Source organism: Sarcophilus harrisii, chromosome X (genome assembly GCF_902635505.1).
Source record: "Sarcophilus harrisii chromosome X, mSarHar1.11, whole genome shotgun sequence".
In the NCBI taxonomy this organism is placed as follows: Eukaryota; Metazoa; Chordata; class Mammalia; order Dasyuromorphia; family Dasyuridae; genus Sarcophilus; species Sarcophilus harrisii.
In genome coordinates, this window is record NC_045432.1 from 17,728,022 (window position 1) to 17,748,869 (window position 20,848).

Below are 20,848 nucleotides of genomic sequence, written 5' to 3' on the forward strand. Positions count from 1 at the left end.
CCGAGAAATGAAGAAACGGAGGGCCCAAAAGATTGGGAAATTGAGATCAAAGAACGAACAGAAAAAGAAGGACAGAATAAGACCGGAAAAGCGGAAGGATAAAGTTCGGACGTTGGAAAGATAGAAAGAACGCAAAATGAATTTCCTTAAGGAAATCGAGAGGAGAAGGGAGCACAAAGATAGATCTGCGGAAGTAGGAATGGAAGAAAGAATGCAGGCCAAAAATAGAATGGAGATCGAGGGAGGGAAGAAAAATCGAGAAATTCCGAAGGAATCAGGAAAGGAAACGAAGTCAGAGGAGGAAAAAAAGATAACGAACAGGCCAATTGAAGAGATATGAGAGAAAAATGGTAAAAACCGGAAGAAAAGGAAACAGAAATGAATGAAAAACGAAAATTTGGGAAAGGGCAGAAAAGCTGAAGAGCAGATCGGGAAAAGAGAAGGGAAATAAAAAATCGGCGAAAAAAGATCGGGAACAGAAAGCCGGAAGCATGGGGAGAAAAAAGAAAGGGAAATGCCGGAGAAAGGACAAAGGAAAAAGGGCAACAAGCGAAGGGACGGCAGAGAGAAAAAGGAAAGAAACAGAGAAGATCGAAAAGGGAAAGAGATAGATGGGAATGACCCAGAAGAAGGGGAACAGAAAGGAGGAACAGAACGGAAGAATAGAAAAAAGAAATCAGGGACCCAAGAGAAAAGTGAACAGAGGGAAGGAAAAGATCGAAAGAGGGAACAAAAAAGATTTGGACAATTTCAAAGAGGCCGGAAGTGCTGAGAAAATAGGGCAAAAGAAAGCGAAGGAGAGGGAGGCAAATTAAAAAAGGGAAAAAGGAGGGGGAAGGAAAACGGTTTTGGGAGAAGAAAAAAAAATCAGGAATAGAGACAAGAACGAAGGGGGAAAAACGAAGGGGAAAAATTGACGAAGATCAAGACAAAAAGGACCAGAAAATCGGAAGAAAGAAAACAAATTTCAGAAGAAAATGGAAGGAAGAAAGGATCAAAGATCAGGAACCAAAGGAATCGCTTACATTAGAACAAAGATAGGAATAAAAGAAGGAGTCAAGGATGTTAGAGGATCAGACGAAAAATCAGATCGGAGCCCGACGAAGAACGGAGAGAACTAGAAAAGAATATTAAGATCGTCGATAAAGGCGCCTTACAAACAGCAACAGAACAGAAAAGCGTGGAAAAGCAAGAAACAAAAGGAGAAAAAAACAGGCGGAAAAAAGGGGCATCAAAAGGAATCCGAAACCAGACGAAAGAAAATCGAAGGAATATAAAACAGAAACGAGGGAAAAAGGACAGGGAAAGATCAGGAAGGGCAAGGTGGGATAATAGAAAGCCGGGAAATAGGGAGGGATGAGAGTCGCTGCGAAGAAGGAATCGACAGGGAAGGAAAAAGGGAAGACGGGAAAAAATCAAGAAAAAACCCAAAGATAAAATAGGAAATCAAGATCAGAGGAAGCCAAAAAGAAAGAAAAGTCAAAGAAGGAACAACGAAAAAAAAGAACAAAATTGGAAAAGTCGCGAATGACGAAGGAGGAAGAAAAGTCAAGCACGAAAAGAAAGACCGAAAAAAGTCGAAACCGGGGACGAATGGAAGATTTGGATGTCAGGAAAAAAAAAGAAATAAAATATAAATAAAAATTTTTTTTTATGATCCTTTATATTTTAAAATATTTTTTAAATAATTTAATTAGATAAAGATTAATTTTTATAAAATGAACAAAGGAAAAAAGGAAAGATCCCGAAGCAGGACAGCTGAAAATAAAACAGGAAAAAAAACGTGAATAGAGGGGAACCGAAAGGAAGAGAAAAAGAAAGACGGAAAGGGGAAAAGAAGATCAGAAGAGGACGAGGAGGCTGAAGGGAATTAAAACATGAGGGGGAAAAACCGAAGATTGGGAAAGGCGAGGAAAGACTAAGTCGGAGAAGGGAGAAACAGAGGGATTGCCGACGGGAAAAGGGAAGAAGAAAACGAAATGCGGATAGGGAGAAGGAACAGGAAAAGGGGGGAACTCGGAGGACGACCGATAGAAATAAAGCCGAAAAATAAACAGAGAAGAGGAGAAAGGAGATCCAGAGGGGTACACAGAGAGGCAGAAATGAAGGCAGAAGGGCAAAAGAAAAGGGGACCGGCAAAAAAAAATTCAGATCCAACCAGAGAAAACAAGGGGGAGAAAAAAGATCCGGGGGAAGGGACCACCGAAAACGGAATCCCAAATCAGAAAGACGACCGATAAAGGTTTTGGATCGGCGAAGGAATCAGAAAGGAAAAGGATCGGAAGGGGGGCAAAGAAGAAACCCAAAGGCCAAAATCCAAAAAGGAACAAACAAAAGAATAAAGGGGAAAAAAGAAACTCGAAAAGGGGAACAAAGAGGCGGCCAAAAATAAAAAAGAAGAGAAAGGAAGAAATTGGAAGAGGAAGGGAGACAAAGAAAAGAACCGGAGAAAAAGGGGGAGGAATCGAAAGATCGGAAGGGAAACGAGAAGAAAAGGAACAGAGGAAAGGGAAAAATCGAAATAGGCCAGGAAGGATAGAAAGACAAAATGGCGAAAAAAAGAAAAAATCGAAAAGGGGACAAAAGCGGCAAAAGGAAAAATAAAGAAAAAAAGAAAATAACGCCGAAAACAAAAAGGAAAATAAAAAGGGAAAAAAAAAAAAATATAAAGACGATCACAAGGAGAAGAAAGATCAGAATGGCGGGTAGAAAAGGAAGTCGGGAAGAAAATTGGGAAAACCAAATGGGAAAAGGGCACGAGAAGTCGAAGGAAAAGGGAAAGGAAACGTTCAAAGGAAGGGGGACAAAAAAATGAATCAAATTAGCAGATAAATCCGAACCGGGAAAAGGAAAGAAAAAGGGGGGGAAGAGAAACAGACGAGAAAAAAGATGAAGAACAGCGGAAAGCGAGACCGGGGTTCACGAGGTCGAAGAGGGGAAAAAGGAAAGGAAGGAGAAAAACGAGGGAAAAGGAATAAAACGGAGAAAAGGGAAAGAAAAGCTTGAAAATAAAGAAAAAGGCAGAAAGGAAAAAAACAAGAAGAAATCGGGGAAAGACGATCAAAGTTCGACGGATGGCGAATCAAGGGAAAAGGGGGAAATGGGTTGGCGACCGACAAGCGAGGAAGCGGAGAAGATCCGGCCAAAAGAAGAGAAGGAAAGATCAAACGGAACCCGAAAGAAATAGTGAGAATAGAATGGGAAAACGAAAGGAAAAACGGACAGGACGAAGACCAAGGAAACCGACTAAACGGGGCGAAGCAGAAAGGAAAACAGCAAAAAAGGGGACAAGTAGGGCGAAGGAAGGAAAAAAAGGAAAGGAAAAAGAAAGAAAGGGGAAAGGGGAGATTTTCGGGGTCGGATATTTGGGGAAAGTCCCTAGAAGGGAAAAATCCCGTCAAAAAATCCTCTTCAAATCCGAGCTCAGTTCCTGAAACAGAAAAGGTATTAAAGGGAAAATGACAAAGAGGAAGACTAGCAGATTCTAGAGATCAGTTCTTTGGTCCGGATCGAATTTCGGAATGGAGAGAGGGCTATTAAGGGTTTGGAAAGTGGATGGCCAGGGTGGATGTTAAGTGTTAAATTTGTGAGGGGGGAGGGTTCATTGTTGTTGAGGAGTGTGAAAGAGGTTCAACTGCTGTTTGATGAATAATAAAGACCTATGTTCCAAGGTTACTAAATCTTGTGGTCAATAAAAGAACAAAACCTTTAATCTTTTTGGCCTAAAAAGGAAAATGCTTCTGAAACTTTTTCTAATTAGTAGCAGAAAAGGCCGAATGGAAGTTCGGAACTTTTCCCAAATTTGGAAAATCCTGATGAAATTGGCCACCCCAGTTTTGGAATTATTTTCTATTGGAAAGAAAAGGTTTGAAGAAAAATTTTTATAAAAAAGGGATGCAAAGGAAAAAGAAAAAAACCATTGTTACTGAAGAGAAAAAAAATCTTAATGATAGTTGATTATAACATCGGGAATATAGGTTGCTTAAACTTTGGGTAATGGGGTTGGAAGAAGCAATTTCATTTGTATAAAGAATTTCTCGGCCAAAAGAATTTGTTTAAGAAACAAAAGCTAAGTTTTTTTTTTTTTAAGTCTTTTTTAAGTTTTTTTTTTCCTTTAAGGAAAGGGCAGTTATCTTTTTGGATATTCCAACAGTCTTGTGTTACATCAATTTTAAAAGAGGAGGAACTGATCAAGACAATGATCAGAGACAATATTTCAAGGACCCATGATGAAAAATGGTCTCCACCTCCAGATAGAGGGACTAAGTATGGCCTGAAGTATAATTTTCTTAGTTTATTTTTCTTGTTCTGCAATATGGCTGATCTGGAAATGTTTTCTATTATTTTCCTTCTCAGGGGGTAGGGGAGTGGGGGAAAAGGAGAGAATTCAAAACTTAATTTTAAAAGAAAGTTAAATAACTAATAAATACTAAAAAGGAGGGGGAAAATCCAGTTGCCAGTTTAACATCAGACCACTTTCTATGTATTTTATACCACTTTCTGTGTATTTTGTACAAATCATAGGCTGTGAAAAGTCCCATTAACTTGATTTACTTACTATTTTCCGGCTTGGATCCCAAGTCTTCTACTGAGTGCATACTGTGGATTTCAAAGCCTTTAGGATATTCTGATTTATCAATCATTTTATTGTCCACGTAGATGATATGCCGAACACAGTTGATGTCTACAAGTGCGGTCTATGAAATGGAAAGAAACTAGATATTACTTTAGGTACAAGTCTTTTGACTTGTCTCAGACATTTACTAACCGAGTAACCCTCAACAGGTCTCTTAACCTCTATGAACCTCAGTTTCCCCATCTGTAAACAGGAATAAAAATGAGAAGGCATGTAAAGAATTAAAGTCTAACTTAATGTCTATGAACCTCAGTTTTCCCATGTGGAAAATGGGGATGACAAAATACAAGATGCTTTGCACATTATTAAAAACCCATTAGTCGTTACTTTTATGACCCTACACAAGTTATTCACTTTCAGCCTCCATTTTCTTACCTGTCAAATGAGGTGATTAGACCAGATGCTCTCCTTCCTAGCTCTAAATCTGTATTTGATCATATGAATTAGACATTAAAAATTAAACACTACATAATATTAGATAATTCTTATACTGTGATTTTGATGGTGTGGCTGCTTTCCTTCAATACCACAAATCACAGCCCCTATGACTTACAACCAATGATCTTCAAGAATTGCTGGGAACAAAAACTTCAGTGTGTGGCCACCCTGGGGATAAGTCTCTAGCCAGGCTAGTCCAGAGTGGACCCCAACATAAAGCCTTTCCCACGGGCAATTGGTGTTGCCAAACATGGGGTCACTGGCATAGACTTTGAGAATACAGGATTGATCAGAAGGCTTCTGTGGAGGCAAAAATTATTACCCAGAATAAACATTGGGAAAGAATAAGGAGATTTCCCACTTACCTTAAGTTTACTTTCTAGAAGTTCAACACTAGTAATCAGATAGGATGCTTCTGATTCATTCAGTCCATGTATTACAGCCTCTTTGCCAAGAGTTGCATATAGAGTTACAACTGACGGATAAACATGGGGGGGGGGAATAAACAACAATCAGAATACTGTAAAGAAGGATTTTAATCAACAAACAGCTTTTGAAAAGGAACATTCATGTGGAGGCTTTAAAAGTTAGAACAGGGATTCAAAAGGTTGAAAGGCAGTGCTAGTAAAGGCTTGGAATGAGACAAGGAATTGCAAAAATGCAGGATACCATTAAGTATAAAGCTTTAAGGTCATCAGGAGCCAAGAATGACCAGATTGATGTGTATTCTAGCAGCAGGAGGAGGGACAAAATGGGATTGGGGAAGGAAATCAACTTGTGCTAAGGACCAGCCGTGGGGAGACCAGGAGAGGCCTTCTGAAGGAGACACCAATTGAGTTTTGAGGCAAGCCAGGGATTCTAAAAGGTAGAGTCAAGTCAAAAAGGAGTCCATTTTCAGCCCAGAGGAGGATCTGTGTGAAGGCTGAAGATGGAAGGAAAGACTGTACTAACTTCCTGGGGCTATCTTGCTCAGGAGTCAACTCCATGGCAGGTTTAGAAATACCTAACAGTTTAGGGATCATGACTTCTCTGTAATATAAACTAGTGATCACCAGAGAATCATTTCTTATATGCATTACAATAAGATATTTAAGGATCACAACATTTTTTTTAAAACTTCCTACCAAATACATGATGAAGTCTTCTGAAAGATTCAAATGAAATCCATAATCAATATTAGTGCTTCCTGTATGCCAGGCACTGTATAAAATTATCCAGAATACTTAACAAAATGAAACAACTATTCCAATTACAACTTAGTAAAAGAATTCAGGTAAAGGTTCTAAGCCAATTGAGGACAGAGACTTTAGTCTTAAGGGACTTCTAGGGAATTCATGGATTCTTTAACCAACAATTTAATGCTGTTAAACCAATGTGATTTTAATAGAATTAATAATTTTCAAAAAGAGGCCAAAACACTCACGAGGGAAGTTATACTTAAAGCAGGTCTGTGCTGCAATCATCCATTCTGCCCTGGTCTCGCAGAAGATGGCAATTGTGCTCTTTGGTTTCAGGCCTAATGTGGTAAGTCCGTTGCCAAAATTATTCACTCTCTGGTTCACTTCGACATAGTTCATCCATTTATAGTTTCCTAGGATTAACTGTTGAAGCAAAACTCTTATATTGGCACACTCATTCAGGCAAGCAAAATAAAAACAATTCAAAGTGAGGAATATTTAAAAACCACTCTCCAGTTAAAGTATAAACACTACTAACATTTCTAAAAAGGGAAGAGGAACAAAGTTCTGGAACAAAATAGCAGCAAGCTTAAAAGCTAAGGAAATGCATCTTTTATAAGCAAAAAAATAGGAATTTACCTTTTTAAAGACTTTTCCATTTGGTTGCATTTCATTTTCTTCACTTAACAGTTCCCTGGTCCCAAGGCAGTCCTTTTTCCCAAATTTGGTCACAGCATGATCGAACAGTTTGTCCAGGGTGTCTGCTCCAGGGATGTCAATCACGGCAAGTGAGGCGAAGTGGGTGACAGCTCGATATGGACTCCCAGGCTTGTTTGAGGTGGGTTTAGCTTTTATTCGTTTTGCCATAGTGTTTTTCTTCTTGGCATTGGTAAAAAAATACCACGGAATAAATATAAGGGCACTATATATGTATATTAGCAAGTGGATAGGGAATAAAATTATTGTAAGCACATTTAGCTTAAGTTTCATTGTGAAAAGACTTAAAAATGGTGTTTGTCTTTTGTTATTCTTTGGGTGTTCTCTGAAGAAGGCAATAATGGAAGCAGCAAATAGGAACAGCAGGATAGCCAAGGTAGTTCAATTTTAAAGTTATAGATAAAAGTTAGTAATCTTTGGAAGCCGACAATAAAATACACCTGTAGGTGAAGATGAGGACCAAGGCAGAGAGCAGGGAAAACAAAAATAAAAGAAAGTTAACAAGGTAACAGCACCATGAATTTCACTGCTTTAGTCCTTAACCACTCTTATCTAATTATGAAACACAAAAAGCTGAAATAACTGGCATGAAAAAAAGCATTCCAAATTTGTTCATTATTGTAAAAAAAAAACAAAAAAACACAAAACTTTACCTTGACTAATTTCAATATTTACCTTTAATTTTTTCTAGAACACTCCAATTTTCTAATTGTTTTATTTTTCAAGACAATTGAATAACCCTAATCATAGGTTGACATGAGTAAACATGGTTAAATATGGCCAAAGATCAATGATTTGACTCTTAAAACAGTATCCAACCAGAAATTTTCTATTTAAGGACTAGTGATACTCCTCCGCACTGTTCTTTAAAGCAATTTTTTTCCCTTCTTTGTGACCAATTGACAGCTATCAGAATCGCTCAGAAATAGAATTCAGTCCTCTGAAACTGACTACTCACGAACTTCTGCCCCTGAGAGAACAATACAAATCACAAATAACTTCTGAAGAACTGTCCTGGGATAGAGTGTGAATATGCAAGTTGTAGAAGCCCTCATGATGCTTCCTCACAACAACCTAGTCGGGGAGGGAAGTCTGAAACACATGAAACAGACAGACAAAAAAATTACACATACCACAAAGTGTTAAATGGTGCGGCACTCCGAAGGGGATGGGGAGGGAAAGCTTCAAGGAAGGGGAGTTTTGAAGAAAAGGTCAGGACTTTGGATAAGGATTAAAGTGGAGGAAAAGACCCCATGTGAGAGATCTCGTCTGAGCAAAAGGGCAAGAACTGGGAGTTGAGGAAGGGAAGAGAAGGGGGACTGATTTTGACCCAAACTGAGGCTACATATTGGGGAACAGCAAGAAGCAAGACTGGAGATGTAGCGTAAGGCCTCAAGCCAGGAAGATACTTAGAGGATATAGCACAGAAACCACTAAAGCTCAGCAAAGAAAGCAATGTCAAAATAAGGTGATACTGCTAAAAATAAGCCTCTTAAGCCAAGAAAGGAAAATAAACTTCTACTGTGGCTTTAAGAGCATTTAAAGCTATCAACAATGACTGAAAAAGTCCCAAGAGCCCAGAGTATCAACTCAACCTCACCCCTCAACCAGAAATGTCCCACCAGAACTTTTCTATCTAAAATCTTGACTTCAGGGCAATTGGGGGAGGGAGGGAGAGAAAGACTAGTTAACTTCCTAGTTGTGTGAACTATCTGCTTCAATTCCCCCAACTCTAAAGCAGAACAATAATAGCACCTACCTGCCAAAGTGGTGAGGATCAAAGGAGATAAGGTATCTGAATGCCCCTTCCCATAACTTCCCTCCACCCACCTCCCTTCAAAGACCTACCTCTTCGAGCAACATCCCCAAGACTCTGGCCTTTCCTGGGGGATTCCCACTGTTTTTATGCTCTCCTGAATATTCTAGAAGTTGACTATGCCATCATCACTCAATGTTTCTGGGCGCCCAGCTACTTGTTGTCATGGTGCTGGAAACACAAAAAGGCTCTGGGCCTCTGAAAGTTTTCAAACCACTTGACTGGGCCTACAGACTATCATGGATAGCAAAAGCCTATTTGAGTCTAGAAACTAAGCACATTTTAAGTTCAATAAAAACTGGTATCAATGACTTTTATGTTTTAGTGCCAAAAACCTGAGAGGTCCCTTTCTGAACACACATAAAACATGACCACAACCCAAATCAAACAAAACATGTTAACAACCCAAATCACACAAAACATGACAACAACCCAAACCACACAACTGAACTTGAGTATTTTAAATTACAAAATTGTTCTCCTTCTACAAAGAAGCAGATGAATACTGAAAAGATGAGATTTGTAGAAACTGACTGCCTACCACCTTAACCCTTTCAAGTTTTTTTTTTCCTCAATCAATCTGTTGGGAGATTATAAAACATGACAACCCAAACCACACAACTGAACTTGAGAATTTTAAATTACAAAGTTGTCTCCCTTCTACAAAGAAGCAGACCCAAAGAGGGAAGGCTAGAAGTAGTCAAGCAGTGTGGGGCCCTCAACTGAGGTACTAGAAGACATTCTGAATTAAGCCCTGCTGTGTGGGAAAAGCAGGAAAAGACACAGTAAGAGTCAGGGAGGGAAAAAGGCTATGGGGCACTTGTTACAAGACAGGGCACAGCACAGACTGCCTACTATATATTTTTGGAACTCAAAATTTTATTAAAAATGAATGTTAACATTGTCTTTACATATAATTGGAAAAAATAAAATATTATTGAAAATTGTATTAAAAATTACTGCTCAAAGTAACTCTCCCCCCTTCCCCATATGAATGGGGGAATAGTTAAGCAAACTGTTAGACAATCTTCTTGTGCTCTAAGGATAGATGAAGATGGAGAATACAGAAAAGTATGAGATTTGTAGGAACTGGCTGCCCACTAACTTAACCCCTTCAAGTTTTTTTTCTTGCCATCAATCTATCGAGAGATTATAAAACATGACAACAACCCAAACCACACAACTGAACTTGAGTATTTTAAATTACAAAGTTGTCCCCCTTCTATAAAGAAGCAGACCCAAAGAGGGAAGGCTAGAAGTAGTCAAGCATTATGGAGCCTTCAACTGAGGTGCTGGAAGACACTCTGGATTAACCCCTGCTGTGTGGGAAGAACAGGAAAAGACACAGTAAGAGGCAGGGAGGGAAAAAGGCTATGGGGCACCTATTATAAGACAGGGCACAGCAGGGGTTCAAGTTTTTTTCCCAATCTATTGGGAGATTTTGTCCAGGGCAATACATCTCTGATATGGGGAAAGAGGAGGAAAAAACAGGGTTTGCTTTACCAAAATCTATCCCCTAATGTGAAGAGTATCTTACAGACGAAAATTTCACAATCTAGTCAGAATTCAAAAAATCCTATTGATAGACTGAAGGAAATAAAATAAAAACTATACTGGAAATGAACATCAAATCAGGAATTAGGTGATCTACTTTCTAATTCTAATTCCACTAATAACATATTTAAGAATTAGGGATGATGAGAACATTACATATACCAATCTAATTCATAGGGTTGCTGAAAACAAAATGGTGTGTGTGTGTGTGTGTGTGTGTGTTCAAATGAACTGAAAATGTAAATAATTAGTCTGAAGACATGGTACCATTGTGCATTAAAACCCCATGGATTGGAAGAATAGCTACCTAACTTTAAATACTGTAAAAATCTTTTCTTCATGCCAAAGTTATACAGAATCCATTGAACAAGTCTGATTATGCAAGTGAACACATTGTATTCCCACATAAAGCTGGAAAATCTTTCTATGGTGCAAAGAAAGGGATTACACAAATATACAATATTAGGCTTAATCCCTTTCTTCACTTTAGAATTGAAACAATTCCCCTTTAGCAGAACAAGGGTCTTGACAGTGATACAGTGTCAGGCTACTAACTAGTCATCTGCTCCTCTCTAATGTAGCGGAAAGCCTGTATGTGAATGTAGCCCTACTGATACCCTCAGGAGTGAAGATTTTTGGCTGAAGCTACTCTGGCAACAATTTTGAATATTGATCTTTGTCGTACATGCCACAGTATTCAACTCAGAACAAACCTTCTCTTTCCCTATGAGAGAAAATCCCCAAATGTTTATATTTGATCCCCATTTTTTCCTGTCTTACGGTAAGTCTGATAGCCAATTCATTCCAGTTACTTCCAGTTTGTCTCTAACAGAGTTGATTAAGGTGCAAAGAAAACAAGCATTAGTACTTACTGCACAAAGCTCTAGTTAACAGTCAACACAGAATGATCAAAGCTTGGATTTCAAACAGAAAATCATCTCCCCACAAGCATGCAACATACCACCAATTATAAATGAGGGAGAAATTGAAGACACTCAACTGGGTTAACAAAGACATTGAAGCCAAAAACAGATGTTATGCTATAAAACCTGGGACATGGCAGTGTTGGGTACAATCTAACTTTAATCCATTTGTCCTGAACATGACATTTAGGAAACATTTAACCAATTTTAAAAGCAAGAGTTCAATACCAAAATGCTGTGTTTAAGAAAAACTGGTTTTCTAAATCATATGATTTAATTAATATTCACTAAATTTGAAAAGAAACATTAAGAGATACTAAGAGATGAAATGCATGATGATACCCATTTACTTAAACACATTATGTTACTAAGTAGATGTTGCATCACCGAGAATTTTGTAAAGGGGTGGAGTGCTTAGTTTTTTTTTTTTTTTAAAAAGCATGTTAACAATTTTCAATGGACCCCAAAATATACAAGACAAAACTCAAGTGCTACCTTCAAGAAAAGGCTTGCACTTTATACATACATCTAAACATTTCCAAATGACCAGACTTCTCTTAGAAAATCAGCTGTGACCATACCAAAGTAATGAAAACATTTAGACTAACAGATCTCTGGCCACTAAGGCAAGGGGCTACTAACTGCACTAATCATCTAGTCAGTCATTTTGTGCTTCTCTATTAGAGTTTAATAATTTCTGACTCATCTCTAAGAAAAGATAAGACTACAATCTATATAAAAATAGCTTAAACCACCCAAAATTTTCTCCAATAAAGAGTATCATGTTTTTAAGTCAGAAAGAAAATACGTAGGAATACATGGATCCCCATAATGGGATTGGAATCAATCCACCAGCACTCCACTTGTGCCTAACTAATTCAAATTTAAAACTTCCCACAGTTCAGATCTTTGGGCGGCTCTCCCACATGATTAACCTAGCCTGTTTGCTTCATCACCTTCAAAGATGTTAATTCCTGAAGTCGCCATCCTGCGAGTCTCTTTCCAGCCTTTCCCAACAACGAAAGCACTTCAGCAGCCATGTTGAAGATGCTCTTTCATGCTCTAGCATGAGTCCTTTCCCAGAATGCTTTATGAATGTCCTCGGGATGCATCAGATAATGTCGTGTGTGTGTGTGTGTGTGTGTGTGTGTGTGTGTTTTCTAGGTCAGAGTGATATAACAAGGAATCTATCTCTCCAATGTTGAAATATTGTGGGGATATATATGTTAAGTGATACTGCTGCCTACACATTCCACCTATGTTGTGTACAAGTACATACAGGGACTCCTCCTTCTAGGCAAAGTCACTACACAGAATGTCAAACTTGTAAAACTTATGAAATAACACAGTTTCATTTTATATAATATGAAGCTTTGCTTCTGTGAAAATTTAAACATATTCATTCGGCAAGCATTTATTATATTATTCATTATATGTTTATTAGGTATATAATGTGAGGTACCATTCTAGGCACCAAGAGATACAAATATCTCCTAAGTGCTGGATCCAAAAGCCTTCTCATCGGTCATTTTGCCCGACATCCTTGTAGGTCACCTCCCACCTCTTCTCTTTCCTTGGCTTCCAGGACAGGTCACTGGGAGTTCCTCTTATTGGGCTTTTCAGACTCCTATGTCAGATAACCATCTGCTACCTGCCACCCTCTAACAGATCAAATCTCCACAGATTTCTGCCCAGTAGATTTAATTAACACCTCTACACTGGACTCCCAAATAGATCTATTCTACCCAAACCTCTCTCTTTCAGTCCATTCTAACAATGCTGTTAGTCATTTCTACTCAAAGATCTCATTAATATCTCAAACTCAACATTCCAAAACAGAACTTCTCTTGTTCTCCCAACAAATCTGTATATTTTTTTGATTACTACCATTATTCAAATTCACAACCTCAGAATCATGCTCTACTTGTTATTTTCCTAAGATCTAAGACCAGAAAGGGCCTCAGAAGCCACTTAGCTCAGTATCTTTATTTAAATGAGGAAACTGAATTCCTAGGAAGCTAAATGACTAGCCTCTGATCATACAGGGGGTAAATGACAGAGGTTCCTGAGGCTGGGTGCTTCCCACTATACTACCTGGCCTCCCTCATCCTTTACAACTAATCAGTAACAATGAGGGCGAGACCCGGGGTGGTGTGAGACTCCATTTATTACAAGGACTGCAGGTCCTTTTATCATCTTGGTGCTTATTTCTAGTTACTACTTCATATTACATCCCAGCCTATAGTGGATACATGATTCTCTACAGGAAACTACAGTCAATATGATGTGTGCATTAGGATATTCAAGGTATTCCCCTCTTAGGTCCGTCACACCTCTCCTGGGAACTGACACATTGCTCCTTAGGGTGGGACCCCCTTCTTCCCAGCGCTATCTTGTTCACCCTTACAAGGCTACCCTTGGATTACCTGAGCCATGACCTGTGAGATGTCCAAGGCTGGAGGGGGGTTGGCAAGTCCTCTTACACCAAGACATCTCATTTTAGTTACATTCAGTTCTCTGCGATCCTGTTTGGGGTTTTCTTGGCAAAGATACTGGAGTGGTTTTCTATTTCCTTCTCCAATTCATTTTACAAACAAGAAAACTGAGGCAAACAGGCTGAAGTGACTTCCTTGTCCAAGGTCAAACAGAAAGGAAGTGTTAGAGGCCAGATTGGAACTCACAAAGTACTCTATCCACTGAGCCACCTAGTTGCCCACCCTGCAGATAAGATGCAGTTCAATGGGCCCAGAACTACCGCAACTGTTCCAACTACCACAAGATCAGATTCCCCTTTACAGAGGAACAATACTTAATTCTCCTGGTAGAAGGAGGTTTCTCAAGTCCCTGAACCTCCTAGAAGGGAAACCATCTTACACCCAGCTAGATTTTAGATATTGGCAGAAATACGAACCCTGGGTATTCTCTGCTGGGGAGAGGGCATGGATCTGTGAATTCACTGATGTGGATTTTATTCTTGGAAAAGGAGTTCCTAGTCCCAATGCAGGTCAGCACTTTCTCTGGCATCTGCAGCCTCAGAGACCCATCTAGTGCATCCTCAAAGTACATTACTGGCCTAGGGTTTCATAACCAGGCTGGATCAGAGGCGGTACTTGAACCCGGGTCCTGCTAGCCCCAAGGCCAGCTCTCCATTGGCTTGGCACTGCTTCTTCTCATTTTCTGACAACTTGCACCTTCTAGACATGCTGGAAACTAGCTGCTGATCTTGATGAGCAGTAGTCACTTAGCTGGGGTCACTGCTAATGTGGTCACACATTGAGACCAAAGTTGAACTCCTGCAAGTTTTCTTGACTTCAGACCCTAGCTCTATGCACAATGGCGCCACCTAGCTGTCCCTCGACTATTAAAATAGCCTAATGGTTTCCTTGTTTCCAATCTCTTATCTCTACATTTCAACCTCCTCATGGAGGCCAAAATAAGTCTCACCCTTCTCAGTAATCTTCAGTGGTTGCCTCTTGATTCTATAATAAAACATAGTAAGCCCTTCAGCAGCCCACAGAATGTTCTTCACAATGTTTCTAACCTACCCATATACTATTCAAATAATGCCTATATAATCTACATTCCAATCTTAATGGACCTGCCACTTGGTATTCCATCTCTTGTCTCCCTGCCTCAGTAAAAGATGTCCACGCACGGGAGAGGTCTACTCCACAACTTCCTCCCAAACTCAGCACAGGTACTACTTCTTATATAAAGCCTTTCTTGAGCCTTCTTAGTCGTTTCTTTGTGTTCTCTCTCCCTTCTCAAAATAGCTTGTTTAATCTATGTACATACTGCATACTTTGTACAATATAAGCTTCTCAAGAATAGGAATTCCTTTCTTTCTTTTTCACCCTCCCTCCTTCCTTCCTTTTATCTCGTTTCCCCTCTTTCCCTCCCTCTCTTCTCTCTCTGTGTGCCTCTCTGTCTCTGTTTCTGTCTCTTTCTCCATCTCTTTGTCTCTCTCTCTATCTCCGTCTTTGTCTTTCTCTGTCTGTCTCTGCCCGTTTTTGTATATCCAGCACCTCTTACAAATCTTTTAGTTTAAGATAAATGTCAATTGGTGACACCTATAGGGAATTTGAGACATTACACCCCAACTCTATTAAACCAATTTTAAAATTAAATGAGAAAAAGGAGGGGAACAAACTCCTAACATTTATGATTATGGAATCTGATAATGCGTAGGCAGTGAAGAAATAAGAATGATTTGGAAGAGAAGGGAGATAGTTGATGGTAGAAAGGAGGTATAAGAATTGGAAAAAGGCCAAAAAGGAAAATGAACCGATATAAGAACCTAAAGATATAGCCTCCCACCACACACACGCACGCATCTGTTACTAAACTACAATTTCCAGCATGCAATGAGCATAGATCTTCATCTTGGCTTCCACAAAAAATTTTCAATACTATTAGAGCAAATCAGATTTTATCATGAAAGAGAGCAGGAAAACTGAGGCCAATGAAATGACATTCATAGGCAACTGTATATATTTGTTTTAAGAGGAGATGTTTAATTTCTGGTTATTATAGAAAAGGCAAATTCTCTCCTAGTCTTGTTTAAAAAAAAAAAAAAAAGATTTAAACTATTCCTTGCAAAATGCTCATTTTGGCCCATCTGGACTCCTACTGTCACCCACTCCCAGCTAGATGGCACTGTAACACAGAGTGAAAAGTAAAAGGCCTGGATGAGAAGACAAGTCTAAATCCAACCTTGGACATTTACTAGCTATGTAAACCTGGGCACTTAACCTCTGCCTCATTTCTTTATTTGTAAAATGAGGATAATGATAGTAAACATGTCCTGAGGTTGTTAGGAATCAAATAAGAGAATTATTTTAAGCATTTAGCACAATAAAAGTGTCAGCTTTTATCAAAATCACTCATTATAATTGTTGTTATATGTTCAGTCCTTTAGAATTATGAGAAGTAATTCTGGTGGTTTTGCATGGTCATATAGTGTAAAAATATGTCTAGGAGCAAGAGCCATTTCTCTATTAATAAATGGTCAAAGTATATGAATAGGAAGTTCTCAAGGAAAGAAACCTAAACTATGTGTGGTGTCATAAAAAATATTCTGACTCACTAAGAGAGAAATGTAATCAATAGTTAACGTAATAACATAAATGTAATAAACAAAGTTGAGAACCTTGCGGCTCTGCCCATTACCTATCAGACTGACAATATAAACAAAATGAAAATAGCAGATGCTTATGGGGCTATAGGAAAACAAGACATACTGCAGTGGAGTTATGCATTACTCCCGTCATTCTGGAAATTAATTTGGAATGATTCTGAACCCTCAAAAATTACTAAGCTATGAATAGTCTCTGACCCAGCAAAACTAGTACTAGGCTTACATCTCAAAGAGATCAAAGAAAGAGGGGAAAGGACTCATGTATGTGAAACTATTTATAGCAGTTCTTTTTGGAGTGGCAAAGAACTATAAAGGAGAATGGCTGAAAAAATGATGATTTATTAACATAATACTAATGGGTCATAATTGATGAAAGGGACAGTCTCAGAAAACCTGGGAGGACTTATATGAACTAATGCAGAGAAAAGTAAGCAGAAGTAGGAGAACAGTTTAAGTAACAATCACAACACTACAAAGATAAACAACTCTGACTGACATAATGACAAATGACAAATCACAATAAGGAAGCATGTAACCCACCCCATACCAGAAAGGGGGTGGCTTTGGGGTACAGGAGGAGGTATATTTTTTTGGCCATGTAGAAGTTTATTTTGTTGGACTATGCATATGTTACAAGGTTTTGGTTTTTTTCCTTGTTTTATTTTAAATGGGACAAAAAGTTTCTAGTTAAAAAAATAAGATTTTCAAAAATACACAAAGGGAAAAAAAATGGAAAAAAAACATGCCTAAGAAGTGAGGTAGGTAAAAGTAGTTCAGAAAAATCTTTTATAGATTAGAGCCAAATCTCATAGTCAACCAACTAAATACTAAGGGAGAAAAACAATGGTACAAAGACTCTCCAAAAGAGTGAGGGCATTGAGCAAGGAGACAGGAGAAGATCTGGGCAACTGAACTTTCTTCCAAATTTGGTCTTCATTTGGGCTTTGTTAAGTGAACTTTCTTTATTCTGAGGCAAGGGTGGCCCACTTTTGATTTCTTTGCTGATGGGAAGTCAGAGGAGGAACATCCCTTTTCCAGTGCAGACCCCACCACTATTCTGCACTTTAGACTGCCGTGAGTGACTTACCAAAGAAGCACCAAAACAGGCTGGCAAAGTGAACCCAGGTCTACCTGACTCTAAAACCAATCCATTGACTTGTATACCATTGATTAAAAATGGCTGGTCCTTAGAATGCTGGGCATTCTCATATTTATGTCTCATGTATAAAAAATAATTTTCAGTGCTCTTTTGGAGAATCTTTGTACCATCGTTTTTCTCCCTTAGTATTTAGACTCTATACTGCAGCTGAAAAATAGCAGTTTTGAGACTGCTGATGCCCTATGGCCAGAAAAAAGATGTTTTCTCTCTAAGCTCATGGCCTGTCTGGCTCAGACCTTCCCTGAATGGAGAAAGAAGTCTCTGGAGAGGGAAGAGGGATGGGCAATTGTGTGGTATTGTTTAAAAGGATCTTTTGGGGTGGCTGAGACAAAAAGGAAAATGAAGTAGGCCATCATTTCAGTTAAAGAGGAGGCTATTAAAAAATCATATACTAGAAGAAAAGACCTTAGAGCCCAAGCACCATAGAGTTAAGCAACCTGAAATCAAGAGAATTGAAGAATTGTACCCATGATTAACCAAGCAAGTGTTAAGCAGCAGAAGCGGTCTTTCCTTTACACTCCAGTTTGTGCCATGAAGTCCTGTATATATCAGCAGCTTGTATATATTCTGTGTATATCAACATCAAACTGGCTCCAATCTTCCCAGAAACCGTATGGGGCATGTCTAAGGCAATTATTTTGTGTGCTTTCTTTGGATATCTTCAATTGGTTTTCAGTTCTTTATAAGTCCATTTTAGACTTATAAGTCAGCAGATAAGGTGAGACTTATAAAATAAGACTAATTTATTCTGCTGGTGCTGGGAAATGGGTTTATCTGATGTGACCAGGCATCTTCCACCATCATGGAAGAACTGTACCATCTTTAGTATCTATTCCTCGTTACCAGAATTCTAGTCTGCTGAGGGGTTTAAACATGTCTGAATTTAAGTATAGCAATCTCAGTATTGATCTTTGGAACTCTTCTCTATCGATTCTGCTGGAAAGATCACATCTGTAATTTTATATTTTGAATAAAAGCACCAAGAACTCAGCAGACTCATGTTTGAATTTATGAAGGTCATGGAGAAGTCTAAATCAACCTAAGAATCAGCCAGTCATCTCTGTACCTCTAGCAAACAGAAACAAATCACAGGTTTCATCTTACTACCAGCATGTCTGGTTTTGATATGTACTTGACTAAGCTTTTTGCTCTGCAACAACTTTTAAAGAGGTTACAGCGAAAAAGATATTTTCCCTCTTGGAAATGTTGTCAATTGGACAAGCTACCATAAATATCTGAATTACTTTAGATGTTAAAAAAAAATCAGAACATCTGTAAACATGACTACATTTCTAAAAAGGTATATGAAATTCTTAATTTGTAATTTAAAAAGGCAAAAAGAACATTTAAATAATTCAGTACTTACAAGCCTTCTATTTTAAGATGAATACTTATTTCTTCTTTGTTAAGGATCTGCAACAAAAGACAACATGAGTCAACTCACAAAGTGAGGAAAATAACTGCTTTTGGAAAAACCCAAATGTAAATTGGCATTATATGAATGCCTCAACTGGTGAGAAGCCGGCAAAGGAGAGAAAAAGAAGAAATGGCTAGATATCTAACTATTTGGTATATAGTATAAATAGCAAATTAGTATTAATACACACATGCACACACACACAATAAAAAAATCAACTGAAGGCATTTTCTGATTGGCAGATGCAGCTCTGAACAGATGGAAAGTAATATTCTAGTGGGTCTATTTCTACCTTCTACTCCCATGCCTACCCCAATACAGCGAGATAGTAAGACTCTAAAAAGGCAGGGAGACAAAGACTATCAAGGTATCTTAAATCTAGTCCAATCTGTAACTGAGAAAGAATACCCTTCAATGATCACCCCAAAGAACTGGTCATCCAGCCTCCACTGAATACCACTAACTCTGGAGAATTCATTGTTGGTATTGTTTAGTAATTTAGTCACGCTCCACTTTTGTGACCCTGTATGGGGTTCTCTAGCCAAACATACTGAACTTGTTTGCCATTTCCTTTTCGGTTTGATTAAGGTAAACAGGTGAAGTGACTAACTCATGAGTCACAAAGCTACTGGCTGTAGTGTGAGGTCGCATTTGAATTCAGGTCTTCTTGCACTCTAGCTGCCTCAATAGAATTCATTACCATTACTTCCCGAGAAAACCCATTCTGTTTTTGGACAGTTACAACCATTGCAAAGTTTTTCCTTGCATCAAGCCAAAATTTGCTAGTTACTAGCTTCTACCAATTGTTAACGTTGGTTCTTACCCTTTGGGGTCAAGCAAAATGAATTTAATCCTTCCACCCAACACGCTATATAATTGAAGACAGTGATCAGCCCCAAATTTTTCTCTTCCCCACATTAAATTCAACCCTCCCCCAATTTCTTCAACAAATTTTCTTATGGTACTACCCTTGGCCCTTTGTCCAGCCTGTTGTACTCATCTGATGCCCTCTGACTTGTTATAAAATGCAGTATTGTCTGATCTAGGGAACAGAATGGATTACCACCAGTCTGGTTTTTTTTTTAAAGGAATCTTCCATTCAGAGCAATCACAGGATCAGATTTAAGAGTTGGAAGTGATCTTAGAGACTGTCACCAAACTCTTCCATGTGAAAAAAATGGATTTAAATCAATGCAGTCTGCACCCAGAGCACGCCATAGCTTTTTGGGTGCCATGTTATGTTGAGACATCCAGATCACAAAATCAGAACGCCAAGCCCAGAAAGGATTTTCGATGTTACCTAGTCAAAATCACATAACTGAATGTAAGGGGTGTGAAATTATGATTTATTATCAGGAAATGTTTGATTTGTATGCCTGTTTTATATACCTGTGTACCTGGTATCAGGGTACCAGGGGTCATGAATGGAAAAAGTCTCAGTCTAACCCTCCTCTCCATTTTATGGATAAAAAAAACAGAGGTTACATCGTTTCCTTCCTTAATCTATACTTCAAATCTATACTTTCAAATCTATACATCAAATTTTGTAAGTTATTTCAAAACTGAAGCAAAAGATATCATACAGGAGGTTCTTGAGAAAAAAAATGTTGAGCTCCTCCAAACCAAAGCAAAACATTACACCGATACTTGGTGACTTTGGTATAAAAAGTAGAATAGGAAAAGACTGAAAAAACATGGTGCAAAATATGACTCAGGATTAAGAAATAAGAGGCCAAAGGCCTCTTATGGTAAGGCCACAGAGTCTTCCATGCATATGACACCTAGAAGAGAATAGCTTTAGAAGACCCAAGCTTCCTGATTGAATGGCTGAACCTAAAGAGCAGTTAAAAGACTGCTGTCATTATTTACAAGA

General features: G+C 38.5%; 1 protein-coding gene across 6 annotated transcripts in view; it reads right to left on the reverse strand.

Moving 5' to 3' along the window:
• Positions 1–20,848, reverse strand: part of ACSL4 (acyl-CoA synthetase long chain family member 4) — a 57,887-nt gene that overhangs the window by 20,405 nt on the left and 16,634 nt on the right. For 2 of the 6 annotated variants that reach the window (XM_031944931.1, XM_031944930.1), the window contains 5 exons: positions 18,925–18,971; positions 6,892–7,409; positions 6,498–6,675; positions 5,440–5,549; positions 4,559–4,697 (listed from right to left, as the gene is read on the reverse strand). In XM_031944931.1, coding sequence (XP_031800791.1) covers positions 4,559–4,697; positions 5,440–5,549; positions 6,498–6,675; positions 6,892–7,242 — 778 coding nt within the window. In that variant the 5' untranslated portion in view covers positions 7,243–7,409; positions 18,925–18,971. The remainder of the gene's footprint in view (positions 1–4,558; positions 4,698–5,439; positions 5,550–6,497; positions 6,676–6,891; positions 7,410–18,924; positions 18,972–20,848) is intronic. The other 4 variants (XM_031944935.1, XM_031944933.1, XM_031944934.1 and 1 more) reach the window with 2 other exon arrangements.